We start from the raw sequence: 20,159 nt of genomic DNA, 5'->3' as shown, positions 1-20,159 counted from the left end.
GACTGAGCTGCATAAGAAGCCTGGGTGGTGGTGACTGCAGCAGTGGTGGCATCATAAGCACCAGTGCCACACCCCTGGACAGGTTGGCTATATGCCTGGGGGGCAGCTGGAGTAGTATAACCAGTGGGAGGCTTCCATAAGAAGTTGCATACGCAGTCTGCCCATAGGTGGCAATGGTCTGAGCTTGGGTATAGCTGACATCAGAGGCTGTCCATAGGTTCCATAGCTTTGTTGCACATATGCCTGGTGGTCAGTGCATATACTTGAGTTGGCTGGGTAGTGTAAGCGCTGTAGTCCTGCTCGGCTGCAGCTTGGCTGTAGGTACTATAATCCGTGGACGCCATTTTCTCTCCTTCCTCCTTGTTCTCTCAACGTCCATCACCCTCTCGCCTTTTCTCTAGTGCTACGTGTTTTGGATCACTTATTTTTCTTCTGGAATGAGGACAACTTCCTAATTCAACAACAAGAATGATGCGCATTCACACAACGACATCGCTGGTCCTGCGCTCACTTCCCAGCACACAGATGGACAGGTGCCCCTCTGTCACCAAGACAGACAGCACTTGCCTCCGGGGCTTCCGGCACAGTCCCTCCCTCTTACTTCCAATTGCCAGTTCTCTCAGGCAGGCACTGGTGCTGCTTGCAGGGCTTATGACAGCTTCCTAATCCACTGCCTCGTCTCCATGCTGACTGACAAATCTCTTGGGCTGAAACACGTCCTGGTCTCTGGAAATGCGGCCTGACTTCCCCGGGAAGGTGGCGGGGAGTGTATCCATGGCTGTTTGTCCACCATCCTTATTGGCTAGCCACCGTGGAATCTGTGTCCCCAGGCTGGAGCAGGGCTCTGGCCTCATCTTATCGGCCACTGGGCATTTGCTCAGCTGCTCTTTCCAGCTGGTGCGTTTCACCATTTTCGTCCCCCGAAGTCCTCCTGACCCTGCTATCTAAGCTCCGACTCAAATTCTGTCTCTTCTAGGAATTGTTTCTTCAAAGCCTCAACCCACACTGCCCTCTCCCACCTCTGCACTCCCGTATTTTATGCATTTCTTTTTTACCATTTATTTGAAGTGTGAGTTCAGTGACATTGCATGCATTTCCAGTGTCGTGCAGCCGCTGTCACCATCCACCTGCAGGATTTACTTATTTAGCACACTGGAATTTATACAACTACTCACACTTGCCTCCCCTCCTCAACTACATTCTTTCTACCTACTTTAGGAATCTTAATTTCTTCTTTTTCATATATCCATTAAAATTAAGTATTAAAATCATTCAATTCCCTTGGCCTGCTGGGTCTACATTCAACATGTTTCAGGATGTCCTGGAGAAGCTAAGGATTTTACCTCTGGACAGTTCCTAGGCTAACTCCAAAATGTGTCTAAGTACCCACATTTTTATTTCAATGAAGAGCGTCCTGAATTTCATTACATGATCCCAGAATGGATTTTATTTGTTGGTGCCCTCTATATTTGCTATCATAACCAGTAGTCTAGAGGCAAGAGCAGGGCTCTGGTGATTTGGGACAGATTCTAGCCCTTTTAGCCTGAGACACCTTGGTGGGTCCCTTACACGCTGAGTCTCTGCTCCTTACCGGGGTAACAGTGGCCTGCCTTTCACGCTGGTTCATCTGGGGACTTCCCAAGAGAATGCTTTGCTTCCTGGTTGGGTCCTGAGCTCCTCTCCTGGGCTTGCTTCTATTCAGACAGCCAAGATTCCAAGCGCCTGTCAGGCTCTCGGCTCGCACAGGCACCTGGCATGCCTCGATGAGCAAGGCAGGGTCCCTATGCTGTGGCGTTCAGTGCTAGCACATGTCGCATGCTCTTGTGTTCCTTGTCTGCGTCTTATCTGCTAGCTCATGATGACCCATTTGGTTGTCTTATCTCTAGGACCTTGTACCATGCACATATATGTGCTCATGTATGGAATGAACCTGAAAGTGTTTTGTAGATTAATAAAGGTTGAAGGCTTGTTTGAACCCACACTCAATCCCAGTAGGAGTTGCTTTACTTCAGATACTTCAACACATGTATGAAGATGTTTATTGCATATATCTGCCTCATTGTTTCCCAAGGTCTGCCTGACACCATGCCTAGACCTTGGCACATGCACCAGTGTCTACAGAGGAATGTGCGTTTAAGGACAACAATGTCCCCGGCCCTGAGGCTTGCCAGAAACTTCCTATGTGTTCCACAGCCTCCACCTTTATGAACAGTGCCTGTATGTGTTAGTGCCACACAATTTATTTCAAGCTATAAGCGAAGAAACTGCAAGACAGAAGAATAATCTACTACTCTGGTAGTTTTTTTTTTTAAATAGGAAGTCATTATGAAATAAATACAATTAACTAGTTCTAGGTGTGTAATTAGAGAGAAGGCCGTTAAGTTTCTTCCTGGCGCTCCAGAATAAATTTCCTGAGCCTGGCAATGAGGGCTCTTTGCTTCACAGTAAACTAGGAGAAGGAAAATACAGATCTTATTCTGTATTTCAGCTCTGTGATGCATTTTAGCAATCAAATACTCTGGGGGCATCCCATTTCTGGATTGATCTAGGTTTTTTTTTTTTTTTTTTTTTTTGCAGTACTGGCGAATTGAACTCAGGACCCTGCGCTTGCCAGACAAGCACTTACTCTATTGAGCTATGCCCCCAGCCCCGATCTAGATTTTTCTCTTAGATGAGTAAGTGCCCCATATGTGCATGTAATATACATATCTATTTTTTTTTTTTTTTTGTGCCAGGGATCGAATTTGCAATCTTGCACTTGCCCAGTTGGTGCTCATGCTGCTGAGCTATACATCTGGCCCCTGTAATGTATTTTGCACATTCACCCAATACTTGCCTTTTAAAGACCTGAGCCCATGCTTTATTTGTTTCATAATAATTTCCTTTTTTTTTTTTAAAAGCCCAGACTCTGATTGCAGAATGCTAACATTAAAATGTAATTAAACACGAAACACAACCATAATGGAAGAAAATACATGCATATCATACAGCTGATCAAAACCTTCGAGCCAGAACATATAAAGAATTTTTAACTCCATCTTTTAGAAAACCCTAATTTAAAACGAGGCTAAGTATTTGGCAGAGATTTCTCCAAAGAAGACATACAATGGCCAGCGAGCTCAACAAAACAGGCAAACGAAAAGCACAGTGAAACATTTCCTATCTACCAGCAGGGCTAAAATAAGAGCTGCGTGAGGGCTACGATAAGGGAGAGCAGTGGTGAGAAAGTAGAGAGAAGGAAGCTTTCAAGTACTGCTGGTGGAATTTGAAAATGGTGCATCTAATTTGGAGAGCAGCTTGGTAGTTTCCCAACAGGACAGCGGCATCAGCCACTTTACTCCTAAGTTTAGACCCAAACAAAATGAAGATAATATTCAAATAAAAACATGTGCATGAGCATTCACAGTAGTGCTGTTCTCCCGGCCAGAAGGTAGAAACACCCAAACACCCCCACTGGAAGGCACACGACAATGTGCGGCATCTCTGTACATGGAACTATGACTGGGCCACAGAAGGAAATGAAGGAAGAGCTGAGGTGACAACACCCAGCTGCGATCCCAGCTGCTCTGGAGGCTGAGGCAGGAGGCTCTCAAATTGGAGGCCAATGGGGGCAACATAGTGAGACCCTGTCTCAAAATAGAGAAATGAAAAGGGACTTAGATGTAGCTTGTTGGTAGAGCATGTGCAAGCACCAGGCTCTGGATTCAGTGCTGAAACTGTAGTTACACACACACACACACACACACACACACACACACACACACCAGTAGAGTTGTTGAAAGTATAATGAATAGCACACAGCAGAGGTCAGAAGTCCTAGCGAGGAACATAATGCGGCATCTCCTTCCACAGCAGCAGCAAGCTCTGTTCAATGTCTGTTCTCTCGCTAAACATACTGCAGTACACATGACTGACGGGTGAATGAACTGAATAATAAACAACAAGAAATGGAATCTGTCTAGCATCCAGATCAATAAAAATAGATCTTGAACAGCTAGTCTTTGTCCCCGAAAGCAAGGCATAATTTTTTTTTTAAATTTCTGCTTCTCAGGGGCATAATTTTAAGGGCTTTGAAAAGAAATATACACAACAACAACGATCATTTTCATCTTCCAATTTCAATGGGAAATAAAAGAAAATTAGAACTATCTGCCCCACGTTACTAGAAACCACACAGTTAAATCTATCCAAGTACCTATTTGTGGTCTCGGAAGAAATTAGAAATGATCCATATTTATATCATAGCATGAACTTTATATTTAGCTATGCTTTTCTTAATGATCTAAAAGTAAATTTTGGAAATTGTTATTTTTAAGGTCTTTAAGGTCTTTTTGTGTTGCTCATATATTCTTTTGTGTTCAACTTTGTCTTGGGACTGTGAACTTGTAAAAAATACTATTTTATGGTGTTTTACAACAAATATATTGAACTTAAATCAATTTGTTTTGGCATTCGTTTGGTTTCTACTACTTTTGAAAAAAATGATCTGAAACCTGGAGCTTTCCATTCCTGTCACTGCTATTTATATTCAGCTCAACATTTAGGACTGATTTTAGATATCACTGACTAAACAAGGTCCTAGGACGTCAGCGATGGGAGAATCTTGTATGTGACTGTCAAAGTCTTAGAAAATAGTGGGGAAGATGATTATAATTAGATATGCAAATATGATAAATGTTAGGATAGGGAATCAGGAGTTCAAGTCCAGGAGTGGGAGCGTTTTAACCCTCATTTAACACTTTTAGGATCTTTCAGTTAAGAGTCTGTTGAATTGAAACTTAAAGGCAGGCTTCATATTATTCATAAGAAATAGAAAATAAAATAATAAATTTAAAACAGGGGAAACATCACACAGTATGAAAGAATACTGAATACATATATTAAAACTCATTTTGTAGTTATTTCTTTAAAAACTTTGAAATTATCCTAGAATACAACAAAGGCCAGGCAGCTTAGTAGGTTCTACTGAAGGCCTGAGACCTCTCTTGGTTGTTGATAGGTTAAAATCTGTGTGTGTGTGTGTGTGTGTGTGTGTGTGTGTGTGTGTGTCTGGCTCAGCCTGCCCTGGGGGTGGGGTGGGCATGGCATGTGGTGCTGGGGATTGAACCATGGTCCCTGTGCTTGCCTAAGCTTGCCTAAGCAGGTGCTTTAGTTCACTGAACTATCTCACCAGCCCTATATGTTAACGTTAAAATTAACAAAGGAGGCCCTTCCTTTGTTTAAGCATCAGAATTTAAATTTATGCAACAACCTCATTCACTTACTTCTAACATTAGAAACTTAAATTCAAAATCCAGTGATTATCCAAAACTTGTTCATTAATCCCTCCCTGTCTCCTTCTCACCCTCCCTTCCTTTTCTTTCTCCTTTTTCCCCTGTCCCCCTTTCCCCTCCCCCCTCCTCTACTGTCTCCCCGCTTCTTCCTTCTGCGGCACTGGGAATTAGACCCTGGGCCTTGCACACTTTAGGCGAACACTCTGCACTGAACTGTACCCCAGCCCTATTCATCGGTTCCATGTGCCTTCCAGCCCGCTCTGCTATCCCCCCTCTCTTGGAATCTCATGTCATTTTGTTTCCTATTGCCACTCATAGATGAACTGGAAATGCTATTGACCTTCTGTTCCTGCAGGTTATCTCGCGATGCACTGGAAATGTATGTATGACATAATTTTGTTCATAAAGGGCATGGTGAGTTGCTACTTGCTAGTACATTCTTTTTTAAAAATTTATTTATTTATTTATGTGTGTGTGTGTGTGTGTGTGTGTGTGGCCAGCTCAGCTCACCAGGGGGCGGGGCTGGCTGGCATGTCGTGCTGGGGGATTGAACTGCGGTCCCTGTGCTTTGCTAAGCTTGTTCTAAGAGGTGCTTTAGACCACTGCGCCATCTCACCAGCCCGCTAGTACATTCTTGACCACGCTTGAAAATTTATATTAAAAGAGACTTCTTAAACATGTTTGATGTTCAAGAAATGTAAATTATAACAATGCTGAGATTCTATCTCCTTCCAGAGAATAGCTAGTATCAAGAAGCCAAGCAATAACAAATGCTGGTGGGGCTGTGGGGAAAAGGGAGTCCTCCAGTGTTGGTGGGAATGCAGACTTGTGCAACCACCGTGAAAATCGATGTGGAGAGTCTCAAAAAACTGGGGCTAAGGTACCAATAAACTTAATTCATTAAGAAAAAAACTACGACTGGAGGTTCCATTCGATACAGCTATGCCCATTTTTGGTATCTTCCGAAAAGAAATGAAAGCATTGTGCGACAGTGATATATGCGTGTCGTGTGTGTAGTGGCACAGCTTACAATAGCTAAATCTTGGAAACAGCCCAAATGCCCATCAACAATGAATGGTAAAGAAGATGTGGCTCCTTTTTAATACAATGGGGTCCTACTCTGCTAAAGGAGGATGAGCTCAAGATGTTGCTAGCTAAATGGCTGCAGCTGGAGACCTTACTGTTACCTGAAATAAATCAGACCCACATGTTTAAATATCACCTTGTTTCTCTGGGTGAGAAAACAAAAGTATAAATAAGGGCCAAAATGTATAATAGATATTGTAAAATAGGAAGAAAATATTCAAATGAAGGGGAACAAGGAAGGGTAGAGGGGAAAGGAAGGGAAAAGAAAAAAATGAGAAAAGAAGGAAAATGGAAACAAAAATTTTCTAAACGGGGAGGGGAAGAGGGGTTTCAGGGAGGGCAGGAAAATGGAAAAGAACAAAGAATCAAGTTAAAGCATGTGCAGGTACAAATTCCCTGTGATGAACGTGATCATTACTTTCACCTAAAATGTATTGATAAACTTAATTAATAAATCCACCAGTGAAATAAAAAGGTTCCATTTGATGAAAATCCTTTATAGCCCATCTTGTGCTTTTGCATCTATATGAATTTGTTATTATTTTTAATGTATTTAGTACAGGGCCTACAGGGTCTCACTACACAGATAGGACTTGTAGTGATCCTCCTGTTTTCAGCTTCCCAAGCCCTGGGATTACAGGCACACACCACCTACCCAGTCTCAATCACTGTCTCGGTGTGCCCTGGGAGCGGGGCTGGCACAGCACATGGGATGGAACCAGGTCCCTGAGTCTACCTAAGCAGATGCTTTAATCTGCTGGCCTATATGGCTGGCCCTGAACTTGTTATTCAAGACAAACAACTTCAACTTGTTTGTTTCCCTCTAGTGCTCCTTTTCTAAATGTCCAGATTGTGCTCATGTGAACCGGCAAAAAGGCTACAATGCGGTTCACTCTTTGATTTGATGCTCCTCAGCGACAGAAAGTTGTTGGCCCCAGAGCACTGACACTAACCAAAAGAGAAATCGCAATGTTTCTGTTTGATGGGAGCATGGCTTAGACATGTTTCTCTGGGCCCCAGGATCAATCCAGAATTAATTCTACTCAGACCTCTCAGGGCTCATCCCAGAAGCATAGGTCAAATCCTAGGTGTGGTGGGTGGGAGGGAGAACTGCGAATCTGTATTGAACAGGCTCCCTCGCCGGGGGAGGGGGGGGCGTTTAGCTACTGAAACTTCAGGACTGGGGTGGTCTCTTCTCAGCAATTGCAATTTCAAGAAGCTGTGGAGTGTGGAGATTGGGGTGGTGGACCAGGAAATGAGGGTGAGGTAGGGGTGTGTGTGTGTGTGTGTGTGTGTGTGTGTGTTGGATTTCAGTGGAGTCAGAGGCTGAGGTGATCCATGCAGGAAGCCTTGTCCTGTTGAAGGACCTTTGCCTGCTGGCCCCACACAAATAGCGTAGTTCTGCACAGGTCTGTTTCGGACACCAAGATTGTCTCTAAAATGTTTCATCAAAGAAATGCACTGATAAATCACCTGGGATCACTGATACACAACACAGAAAATGGGCTAATTATCACTACTGGGCTAATCCAAAAGCCTGGGTGGTGGTACCTTTCTTTGCACTTCGTGTGTAGTACTGTGTGTTAACAGAAAAGTTCAGGTATCTTCATTTGTAGAATGATCACGATTGTCTGCTCACCTTATGAGATAACTGTAGGAATCAAACCAGGTTTTACTGGGAACAGCACATACAGGAGCAGAAGAGAGGACACATTTTAATTCTTCAACGGATGAGGTAGAATCAGTCTAATTCTTTTTTTGCTCATCACAAGATCACACTGAAACATGGCAACTTGATAAAGAGGCTTTGGAGGAGCAGGAGGAGATGAAGGAGGAGGAGGAGGAGGAGCAGGAGGAGATGAAGGAGGAAGAGCAGGAGGAGGAGGAGCAGGAGGAGGAGGAGGAGGAGGAGAAGGACAGCAGGAGGAAGAGGTGGGCCACTCACCGACACAAATGCTTGGGATTTGGTTTCGTTCAACTGGAGTTGCAATTTCTTCTCATTGTCATAGACTCCATAGAGTCTCTTGGACCAGGTCTGAGGCACTCTGCTCTTGAATTTTAGTGAACTGTATAAAGCGAATATCCTCTGTAAGTCCAGGACCAGGCAGCTGCAGTTGTAGAAGATGACACCGAGCTCTTTCATCTGTAAATTAAAATTGAAAGCATCCATGTAATGTGCAGCTGATGGCATTAATTTCAGAGCAAAATGCATAAGAAAGCTGTACTAGTGCCATCTTTTTTTCTTGCATTTGTTGTTACACTGAATTTTGGAGATAGAATTACACTATGGTATACAGGAGGGATGTGTCAAAGTTTTGAAGCAGAACTTCGGTTTGCTTTTGTATTTAGGTTTTTACAAATCAGTTCCCCATGGTTTTCATCTACATTGTTTCATCGTGGCCCTTCAGATTTGTTTTGGAAATGCACGTATTCCTTTTTTTGTATGGATCCTTAAATCAGGCAGCAAGACAAAGGTGAACTGTAAACTGCAACATGACTGAATGATTACAGCAGCTTCTGGTCACATTGCCTGGAATTAGGTTCCAGCTTGACAAATGTCCAGCTATGTGGCTTTGGACAACCTACTTCATCTCTGGAACTCATTGTCTTTTTTCCCCCAAAACCTGGAAATAAAAGCATCTATTTCATCCAGTTATTTTGACTTAAGATGATTAATACACATGCAGGGCTTAGAACACTGCTCATCACATGACACTCGCAAAAACATAGCAATTATTATTCTCACTAACACCGCGCAAGCCTCAAGAGGAAAGGACCAGTAGAATGTGGCGACAAAAAGATCCAAGAGAGCATTCTGCTGTCCAGTGCATGCATGTGTGCACACACGAGGGAAATGAAGCTCACACAGAGAAACAGAAATATGAGTTGAGGATCTAATCCATGATAAGCAAATCTCTGAGCGCAGATTTTCTCATTCCCAATCAGCAGCTCCCACACGCAACTGCACAGGCTTCATCTGAGTCCGATTTCTTGAGGCCGAAGCACTAAGAGACTAGATTTGGGGACCAGATAGTTTCATTAACACAGCGGCTCATCACCCCATCAGCTGGGTGACTCTGGATGAGCTCTTCAGCTCTTCTCCACGGAGGAAGCAAGCAGCAGCCCCTGAGCCCAGCAGCGGGCATGTCATGCTCAGTGATGTCATGTGCTTCCAGGAACTGGCCTGCTACACACAGCTAGCCTGGACCTCCTGCTCGACCATTCCACAGAACACTGACATCAGACAGGGTCACTCTATGACCACTCCTGATGGTTCCAGACACAAACCAGACCATGTTGTAATCATGATTGAAGACACACACTATTTGAGCTACAATAAGGGCCAAACATCTCATGGCCTGGCTGACAGGAGTGACTGCTGTTTCTTTACTAATTCTAGCTCAGTTCCACTTCATTCTTATTCTTTTACAAATAAAATATATTAAGGTACCCAATCGTAGAATTGCCCCCACTTCCTAGCAATGTCCAGTGCTGAATACAGTCCTAATCCTTACCCTCTCAATATCCAACACAAGCCCAGATGCCACAATACATCTTAAATCCTGCTTCCTAAGATGCCCCACAACTCGCCATGGTGCTACTTCTCTCTTGTGCCACTGGGCAGGGGTTCAGTTTCCCCATCCTTCCTGTCCTTTGGTGTGAGGACAATGTCACCGCCTCATCCTACACCATGTCACAGAGTAACAGCACATAGTCACCAGCACTTAATATATTGATTTTTCTATCCTTAGCTATTTTTTAGGCAGAAATACTAAGTACTCAGTACTATTCCAAAGGAGATCAGCAGTTGCTCAGGAAACAGACAAGGGACACTTTAGGGGAAATGACCAAGGAAGGGCAATAATGGCCTTTGCAGATAGGCATAAAGAAGGCCGTACTTTGGGCTGAGGCTTCTCCTAGTGGAACCCAAGGCTAAACAGTGCTCCTGGTCTGCCTGGAGCATCTCTGTGTCCTCTACTCTGATGTAGAGCTCACTTTGGACATTTAGTATCACATACTTTAATCTGGAAATCCACTGATTTAAATTCTCAGAAACTGATCTGTGAAAAACCGGAAGTATACAATAACAGTGCTTATGTAATGATGTTATAATTGTGAGTCCTGCTTGTCCTTTCAGGGTCAGCTGGAGGGAGCAGTAGTTACGGACATCCCTCATCTCCAAGGTGCCCTCCACACCATCTGTTATTATCAAGGTGAAGCAAATGCTTTCTGGGTCCTCTTTCTAGGTTTTTCTCCAGCTATTAATATTTCTAATAAATTTAATCTAAAGAAAGATTTAGCGTTCCCTTTCCCCTGCTGTGTAATCTCCGTGTTTCACTTGTGAGCTTTCATCTGCCGTGGATGACACCCTTCTGTGACCAACATACAGTCTGGAAGCAGAAGCTGAGCTGAGGAGGAAGCCACGCCTGGCCTTAGAGAGTTGGAGAGTGTTAAACTCCCTCAGAGATCTTCCTCCCAGCCCCAGAATATGCCATGCTCATTTCTGATCATACATATTTGATTCAGGTACCTGTGAAGCTGCAAAAATGAAGCTGGCTTTTTTTTTTTTCCCCAGAGTTTTCATCCAGAGTGAAGATCAAGCTCAGAACGAGTTTGGGAACAAACCTTTTAAAAATGCTGGCAGTGTCAACATTTTGGTCCTAGCCTTCCAAGGTCAATTAAGTCTCAGGACATATGAGAACTTGTACTGTAATGTCATGTAACTCTGTAGTGTCCCAAATTTGCTGATCAAGGAGATTATGGGGCCAAAGAGGAAAGTGATCGATGATGTAGAGTGTGCCTAAGGAGAGTCACATGGAGAGAAAATATTCTCTCAGGCTTTTACAGAGAGCACATTGGCCAAGCAATGGCCACAACTCATCCACATGGCTGACACTGACAAAGGATCTACAATCTAAGGTACAGGATCTCAGGATAAATCCTGAGGGGATTTCACTGACCTTATCAGACCCAAAAGCTACAACTCTTGTTGCATAGGTCCTGCTTTACCTTGGTCTTAACCACCCAGCAGAAAAGTATAAAAACAAAATATAAGAAGTAAAGCCATGCTGTTATGTTGAGCTGTAGGTGACTCAGGTCAATGATTTCTGACATTGCCAGTCAAGTGGAAGATCCAATACTATTATGGACTACTGGACTCTTTTAGAGTATTTTGCTGAGTTAACACACCTATAATATTCAAATAATGGAACTTATCAAAAAAAGGGTATACAGATGAATGTCCATTTTGTATCTGTGTATTCAAAGTGGTTAGGATAGATATATAGTTACATTCTCTTAATGAATAGAGTGATTTGTTCTAATGGTGTTTGTAGATAGGATATCATGTCCGCATCTTGTACAGCAATTAACCACTGGGAGGAATGTATGCAATGTGTTAATTATTGAAACTGTCCTACCAATTTGATTTGAAACTGTCTCATTGCTCTTTGTTTATCAATAAAATTATGGAAAAAAGAATAATTTGCTGAGTTAACACATTTATAATATTCAAATAATGGAACATAGCAAAAAAAGGGAATACAGATGTATATTCATTTTGTATCTGTGTATTCAAAATGGTTAGGATAGATATAAGTTACATTCTCTTTATGAATAGAGGGATTTGTTCTAATAGTGTTTGTAAATAGGATATCATGTCTGCATCTTGTACAGAAATTAACCACTAGGAAGAATGTATGCAATGTGTTAATTATTAAAACTATCCTATCAATTTGGTTTGGAAAAAAAAAAGATATCATATCTGCATCTTGTCCTCTGAATAACTACTATGAAGACAACAATATGCAATGTATTAATTATTGTAACTGTCCTACTAACCTGTTTAGAAACTGTTTCATTGCTATTTTTTCCATTAAAATGAATAAAAGTTAAAAAAAGAAAAAAGATCTGCATTAATAGTATTTGGAAAGAATATCATGTCTGCATCTTGTGCTATCAATGACTACTACTACAACAACAACAATATGCAATGTACTAATTGTTGTAACTCTCCTACCAACCTGTTTTGAAGCTGTCACATTGCAATTTTTTTCTCAATAAAATTGATTTAAAAATGAATTTCTAAAAAAAAAATGCTGGCAGTGTGAAAAATAAGATATTTTAGGCTCCTGGTGAGTTTCCTTAGGTAGATTATCGCAAGGAAAAAAGCTAAAGGTCTGACTGATGAGTGGAAATGTTCTTCAAGTTGTCTTAGTAGTAGCAAAGCCGCATGTGGCCAAGATCAGCCCTCTGTCTGGGGGCAGGCTGCTCAGTGCCCCCAGTCTCTGAGACCCATCCAGTGACACAGCACCCTGATTTGACTTTTCAGAGAAACCACACAGGTGATCCATGTAGTCAGAAATGAGTGAAATTGGTAGCTTATATGTTTTAACTGTTGGAAATAAAGTCATCTTGAAAAAACTTGGAGTTTAACAGCTAATTATTCTTTGGAAGAGAAAAATTCTTAGGACGAGACTGACTGCTTTCTCCACTAGGGGCGCGAAGAGTTAGCGCTGAACCCATGGCACTAAGAGAAGCCCAAGGCCGCCAACAACTGCAGCCCCTGAGTTGTCTCAATGGTTTGGTCTATGTCCTTTGCACTGGGGCATTATACAGTGCAGGAGACTCAAAGTTTCTGTCTTCTACCAGGTGTTTTAGGCATCAGAACATAAGAAGCACTAGGAAAAGCATGTGATTACACTAGAAACAGTGTTTCCATTTATTATTTTCTCAAAAACAGCAGAAGGTGGTTGATGCAGGGAATGGGGTGACCAGAGGAGGGGGTTCCCTTTCGGCTGGCACATGAGGGCAGCAAGAAGGGGAAGGCATGGTTTGATGGGTTTGATGCTGGAAGCAGAAGCCAGAGCAGGCGACTGTCTGATGGATGCTCCCGTTGCCTGAATGGGGAGGGGAGAAGCATCAGCATCACTCTATGCTGTAATTCAGGATAATTAATACAGCTTAGCACGAGCACAGCTCAATTTATCACTTACCGATGTCCAGTCTGTTGATTTTCTGATTGTATAGCAATGTGAACAAGCGTTTTTTAAATTTCCTTGACAAAAACAGAAGAACCTGCAACCGCAAGCAACTCACATGCATCCAGTTAGGTGCTGATTTACATTCCAAGTTTCTGCAGGAAATTTAATTATGAAGAGCTCTCACTTCATTTTATTTTTTCCCTCAAGGTGAAAATTTTGTTACTGAGAATAAAAAAAAATAAAGAACTGAATCTTGGGAGCTTGAAGACAGCCGCCTGCTCGGAAACGTGCTTGCATCACTGCCCTTTCACTCCCTCAGTGGGTGGCTTCTCCCACTTAACTAACCGATGTCTTCTTTTCTGCGTCTACCAACTGGGAATAATAATGCTTGCAGAGGGAGCGCGACTAGCTGAAGAGACAGGAGAAGGTCTAAGAATCTCAGAGGAGAGCGAGTTCAACCTTGTTTCAAAATTAAAGCTGTTAAGGAACCACAGAATCACGGCTCATGCTTTTAGGCCCTGGGCTCTTTTGCCCACTAGCGCTGGCTAGATACTGTGCTTGGTTGGTTTGCAGGATAAAGGAAAAGCATGTCATTTGGCTCAGTGCCTACTGACAGCCACCTTCCCCTCCCTCCCTCCGTTCATCCCTCCCTTCCCTCCGGCCATCCCTCCCTTCCTTTAACATTAATCAATGCTTCATCTTTTGTAAGGAGCTGAACACTTTCTAAAGTGCCATTACTTATCTGGCACCTTTTTTTTTTGGTACTGGGAACTGAACTCAGCACCTGTGCTGGCTGGGCAGGTGCTGGGCCACTGAACTACATCCCTGGTCCATATCTTTGATTTTTGCTGCAAGGATTTCACACAACCATTTCTTGCCCTTTTCTAGGCAAAGAGAAACAAATGGAGATGACCTTGGCTAGAGCAACTGGAGGATGTTCACAAGAGGAACCCTGGAGAAGGAGGCTGGAGGGCGGAAGGGGCTAAAAACTGGAGAGACTGTTCAGTCACTTTCCGGGGCACTGCAGTTTCATCCAGCTTCTGTGGGAGAGCTGAAAATGACTCCTTAATGTCACAGGACCCCTCCTGTCATTCCTGCTTCTTGTTTTCCAAGTGAGCAGTGAGGAATTTGAACTCTCCCAGTTTCTACTCACCATATGTGATGACTTTTCAAACCTCTACTCTTTCTTGATAAAACACTGAGCCAGACCTGAACCAATGTATTTCCCCTGCAGGTTTATAAAATAAACACCCCACCCTACTTGTGCACTAGAATATTAACAAGGATACAGATATTAGCCATTTAGCTTCTTGTTTATGGAAAAATGAAGCGAATAAGGAATTTAGGGAGTCAGAACTATTTTTCCTACAAGGAAAATGAAAATGTAGAAAAGTTATACTACTTTTCTCTGCAGTCAAGTTATCATGTAATAGGAAGAACATACAAGTGGAAAGAACTTAGTGAGTTTCCATTTGTAATTTTTAATTCATAAACTAATCTTTAAGCTTCAGTTTGAGTGATCTTGAAGCACAGAAATACTCTGAAAGGGATAACATCCCCTACAGAGGCTGAGGACGACTTTCGTCTTGGTGTGTTCCTTCCAGTGCAGGCCAGGAGGAGGCTCCGGGCCTCCCTGAGCTCTTCCCCTGGCCAGCACAGATCTTCTGCACTGCCCCACCACAGGGCAGGCAGCTAGAGGCTGTTCTATGAAGCAGCATCGTGCTAGACTCCCAGCCCTCTGGTCCTCATCCCTCTTTGTCCACTTTGCCTAGATACTTCTCAGAAGGACAAGATGGGCCAGTGCTTCTCCCCTGGCCTGGGCCACCCCTCACACGCAGCTCTGAATGTGATGGCTGCACACTGGGGGCCTTTTACCTGCTGTGGGAGAGAACGAGGAATCAGATTTGAACGCTAGGCTTGCCTCCTTTGCTTTTGGATAAGTTCATCTGCCTTTCATGCCCGTAACTGGCAAGTTCCTTAACCTCTGTAGAGCAGGTTAGTGTGAGTTCTCCTGGGCTTGTTGCGATGATTATCTCTGTATACGCATATATATGTGTATTCTATACACACATGTGCACATACAGAACACAGATGTCAATGTATGCACACATACATGTATAATCTACTCAGGACACCATCTACCAAGTAGAAGCACAAGTGTTTGCCATCACAGGCATCTTCACCACACCAAACATGCATTAGAAGGGATCGTGCTGAGTTGTCAGCAGCCTGACACAGCCATCTTCCACATCTCGGCTCTTCAGGACGAGGCTCGCAGGCCGGCAGTGACCTGCTCTACCTTCCACACAAGATGATAAAGCCCTTGCTGCTCCTCTGCCACGTGCCTCAGTTTCCCTTCTCTCTGTAGCCAAGTAGGAAACTGCCACTGATGTTCTTTCCATTGCTTAAGCTTATCATTACTGTAAGCTAATTAAATAAGACACATGGGGAATGTTTATGGCGGGATTGAGGGAAATAGGCTGGAGAGGAAAAGACATCTTTGTTTGCACTATGACAAGTCACCAACACGGAACTAATTTTGGAACACCAATCGTGATCAACTCTCAGCCCATGGCCTTCCACTGTGACCTGGTCCTTCTTGCTTTCATCATGGCTTGAGGACATCCTTTCCCTTTTAGGGCTTTCTACCTTGCTAGTTTTGGTCTGAAAATGAAGAGAGCCCACCTTTCTGGAAGTGCTGAAAGTCATAACTTCTACCTTGTTTCTACCTCTCATTTCTCCCCAGGCAGAATTCCCTGGGCACAGGGCAGGCATACAGTTCGGCTCTTCCTCTCAGGCGAGCAGCAGGGCCCAGGTGTTCTGTGCCTGCTGTCCACGGGGCATGCGCAGTAGCAAGCTGCTATGTCTTCCACTTGGGTGAACTCAACTGTAGGGAACCAGGAAGAGGCCCAGTTTTGACCACACATCTAAACTATATTTTCCATTCTGGCTTTATCAATAATAAATGGTACTCTATTCACCATCTTCTGATTTCTGGAAGTATTTTTTCATATCTATCTATCTATCTATCTATCTATCTATATTTCTATTTAGCACAGGGTCTTACTACACAGATAGGACTCAGTGATCCTCCCATTTATAGCCTCCCAAGCTCTGGGATTACAGTTGTGTGTGCCATCATGCCCAGTCTCAATCACTGTCTCAGCATGCCCCCAGGGGTGGAGCCAGCAGGGCATGCCAGGGATCGAACCCCATCTCTGTGCCTGCCTAAGCAGGTGCTTTAATCCGCTGAGCTATCTGAACAGTCCTTATTTTTTCTTTTTCTTTTTTTGAGACAGGGTCTTGCTATACAGTTCAGACTGGCCTTGAGCTCACTTTGTAGTCCAGGCTGGTCTCAGACTCACAGTGATCCTCCTGCCTCAGCCTCCCAAGGATTATGGGCATGCTGGGATTACAGGCATGCACCACTGTACCTGGCCTTAGAAGTATTTTTAAAATGGTGTGGAGCTCACAAAGGTGAAGAGAGCTATTCGCTGGCTTCCTAGGAGTGTAAGAGTGAGCTCCCATATCTGCTCCCATATCTAGCTCTCTCAGCTCATCCAGCTGTGGCCATCGCAAGGGGTCTGAATCCCCTTGGAGCCCTCCAAGTAACTTCCCCCTTCCCTCTGTAAGCAAAGCACTCAGCTGGAGTTTTCCAAAGGTAACATTTGTCTTCGTGTTGTGTGATAAAGCACTCTTGATTTGCCCACTTCTTACAGGTCTGGCGTGGTTTTCATCTGAGGGCTCACCATGCTGTCCCCACCAGAGTGCCCTGAGGAGAGAGCACTGTTCAGGACGCTCCAACATTGGCGAATACATTCTCATCCTCCTGGCACAGAGAAAGCATGGGCTGGACTATGGAAAGCATGACTGAGATAAACCAAGTCTTTGTCAGATCCCTCAGCTGGTTCCTAAGGCTTAACTCCCACCAAATATCCAACACACTGCTCTGCGGAGGAGTATTGGGATGGGTCCCTGCAGTGCATCAGTTTATTTTACTACCAACATTTTATCTCAAGTTTGAACTGGAAATGCTAGAGAAAGCACCAACATCCACAAATGCATAGGGTAATTAAAATCTAAAACCAATTTACCAACGTTGTATTTACAAAGTGTTATCAATTTTTCAGCTCATGGGACAGTGACATCTTCTGAAGGCTCTGGAGTGGGAAGACTCTAAGAGGATGGGCAGGAATAGTAAGGAATTACCTTATTAATTGCTTGGTAACTAATTGCTTGGTCCAAAGATATAACACAGATGACATTTCAGCTAGGCGTGATTGTGCATGCCTATAATCCCAGCACTCTGGGAAGCTGAGGCTGAAGGGTTGCAAGTTCAAATCCAGCCTGGATAACTTAGTGAGACACTGTCTCCAAATTTTATAAAAAGGTGGAGGAGGTGGCTGAGGTTGTAGCTCAGCATGAAGATCCTGGACTTAATCCCCACAACCATAAAAGCATTTCATTGGTCTTCAACATGGCTCGGTGTGTGGAACTGAGAAAATTTACTGTAAATATTTTGTTTCTCTGTCAATATAACCAGGAGGGTCCATGGCAGCCTTATCATCTCTGTCTAATACAGCACCTTGCACATAAGAAGCTCATAGGCTGGTATCCAGTCTTCTTGTCTTCAGAAGCAGCCATAACAAAAACAGGTTTTAGGGTTCTCTTATTGGGAGCTAGAACAGCAATCTTATGAGACAGGAATATTTCCAATCATCTTATAGGAGGAAATGTCTTGAGCTTATCCACTGGCCAGTCTACTGTGGCTTAACCATGCGAGATTTACATGTCAGAACTATTTAAGTCTTACATACAAAAGGCATCCACCTCTAGCACATGTGGAAGAGCAACAGGATCTGATTGGCTGTGGATTTGGCCTGAGATTATCTTTAAACATGTGTCAGAACTACAGGGACTGCAAAGGCCAATGGCAGAGGAGGCTTGTTAATAAACATCACCTGATAGGGGAAATGAAAGTAATGTCACTGAGGCTCTGGGTGGGTGCCAAGGTGGGCGGGCACTTTGCTTGCCTGTTTCTAAATTCTAACTTTGGCTCCCAGTGAAAGTTGAATTATCCAACTCTTTCCCTGCACTTTTTTAGGTTACTATGACATGACTGCCATCAATAATTCCAATGATCTAGAGATGTCTGAGGGTAGTTACAGCAAAGAAAATAATCAGCAATCAAACACTGCTATAAAGGTGCATTTGTTCCATGCACAATTACGAAATTATAATTACTCAGACCTGTTATTAATGCAGTGTTTGCAGGAAGCTGACAACTGCTTAGTCAGCTCATAGACTGGCATCCAGGATTTATAAATAATTCAATTTGATTCAGTGATTAAATTTTCAGCATTTCTTATGCACAAGGTGCTGTATTAGGCAGAGATGATAAGCTTACGAGCAAATCCTGAGCCCTGGTGCCTGGGGATGGCCGGGGCATGAAGGATTAATAGAAACTAGGAAGGAAATGAACAAACATAAAACCAACAAAGCAGAATGTAAGTGGCTCAAGGAAAATATCACCATTCTGTAGGATTCAAACAAGGAAAATATTAGACTAGAAGAGATTTGAAACCTTCCATAGTGAAGGTTAAAGGTAATGTGGAGCTGCATGATTCGAAGGAGAGCCTGCAGGGCTTTACAAAGTATTCTTTGATTGAAATAGCTAATCCTCAAGTGGCAGCTGACTGCTGAAATCATGAAGGAGTAAAAGGTGGAAAGATCTTGAAGAATCTTAAAACTATACCTCAGGTTTCAGAAGAAGAGTTGGGAGGACAGGCCTCAGAGAAGAACGAGCATGGCCCAAGGCCAGGAGGGAGAAAGGGCATGATCATCGCAGCAGCTGAGCTTTGGGAGGGGACATCTGGTGAGTGGCAGGCTCACGCCACAGGGATTGCCACAGCGACGAGTCAGTGGGCTAGGGATTGGAACCCAGTGGCCTTGGTGGCCAGAACAGACTTGTAATGTAACTATACACAAAAGCTATGAGCAGAGGGGACAGAAAGTGAAATACGGAACATATACCTCACATAATGAGGTGAAAATTCAATTTATCCTGATAATGGCGCACCAAACCAAAGAGTGTACAGGTTGGTTGGCCCTCGGCCCAGCATTTGCATGGCACAGGAATGGAGCAAAGCGGTGCTGACCTCTCTGTGACTAAGTGACAGACTGGGCCAGGAGTGAAGTTCTGAAGCACAGGGACAGAAGACCATCCCAGAAGGCCCTGGAGAGGGACTGCCATTCTAGGGTACTGTGGCTCAGATCTAAAACATCCCTCCACAGCCTCATGTGTTCAGAAGATGATTGGACCAAGGAGTTCACAGCTGACTGCTTGTGGGGGTGGGGCCTGGAAGAAAGAGGTGGGTTGCCGGGGCTGTGACCTGGGAGGGTGTCATTCTCTTTGCCTCCTGGCTCCTGAGTTGAGCACTTTTCTTCCACCATAGCCCCTGTCATCCTGTTTCTATCTAGGAGCAAGCAGGTCATGAGCCCAAACAAACTTCTCTTTCATCAGCTGTGGGTGTTGAGTATTTTGCCCTAGCAACAGGGAAGTAGCTAAGATAGGGAAGAGACAAAGACATGGCTGGCTCCTACAGTGGGTGACTTGAGTGACAGTGCACGTGACAGATCTGACACAGCCACGCTGATTCTGATGCACCTGTGGAGAACACAGTGGTGGTGGTATTAGGAGCAGTAGAAACAGTTAACTTTTCTTGAGCTCTTTCTCTTTTATGATTTTTGCATGTACCGAGTCCCTTAATCTTTTTTTTATTTTATTTATTTATTTATTTATTTTTTAATTTTATTT

General features: G+C 43.6%; 1 protein-coding gene across 3 annotated transcripts in view; it reads right to left on the bottom strand.

The window, feature by feature from the left end:
• Positions 1-20,159, bottom strand: part of Pld5 (phospholipase D family member 5) — a 427,280-nt gene that overhangs the window by 20,338 nt on the left and 386,783 nt on the right. For all 3 annotated transcript variants that reach the window (XM_023710314.1, XM_004626838.2, XM_023710315.1), the window contains one exon: positions 8,305-8,502. In XM_023710314.1, the coding sequence (XP_023566082.1) occupies positions 8,305-8,502 (198 nt within the window). The remainder of the gene's footprint in view (positions 1-8,304; positions 8,503-20,159) is intronic.

The sequence above is a fragment of the Octodon degus genome, unplaced genomic scaffold, assembly GCF_000260255.1.
Source record: "Octodon degus isolate 3935 unplaced genomic scaffold, OctDeg1.0 scaffold00017, whole genome shotgun sequence".
In the NCBI taxonomy this organism is placed as follows: Eukaryota; Metazoa; Chordata; class Mammalia; order Rodentia; family Octodontidae; genus Octodon; species Octodon degus.
This window is presented reverse-complemented; position numbering and strand designations above follow the sequence as displayed.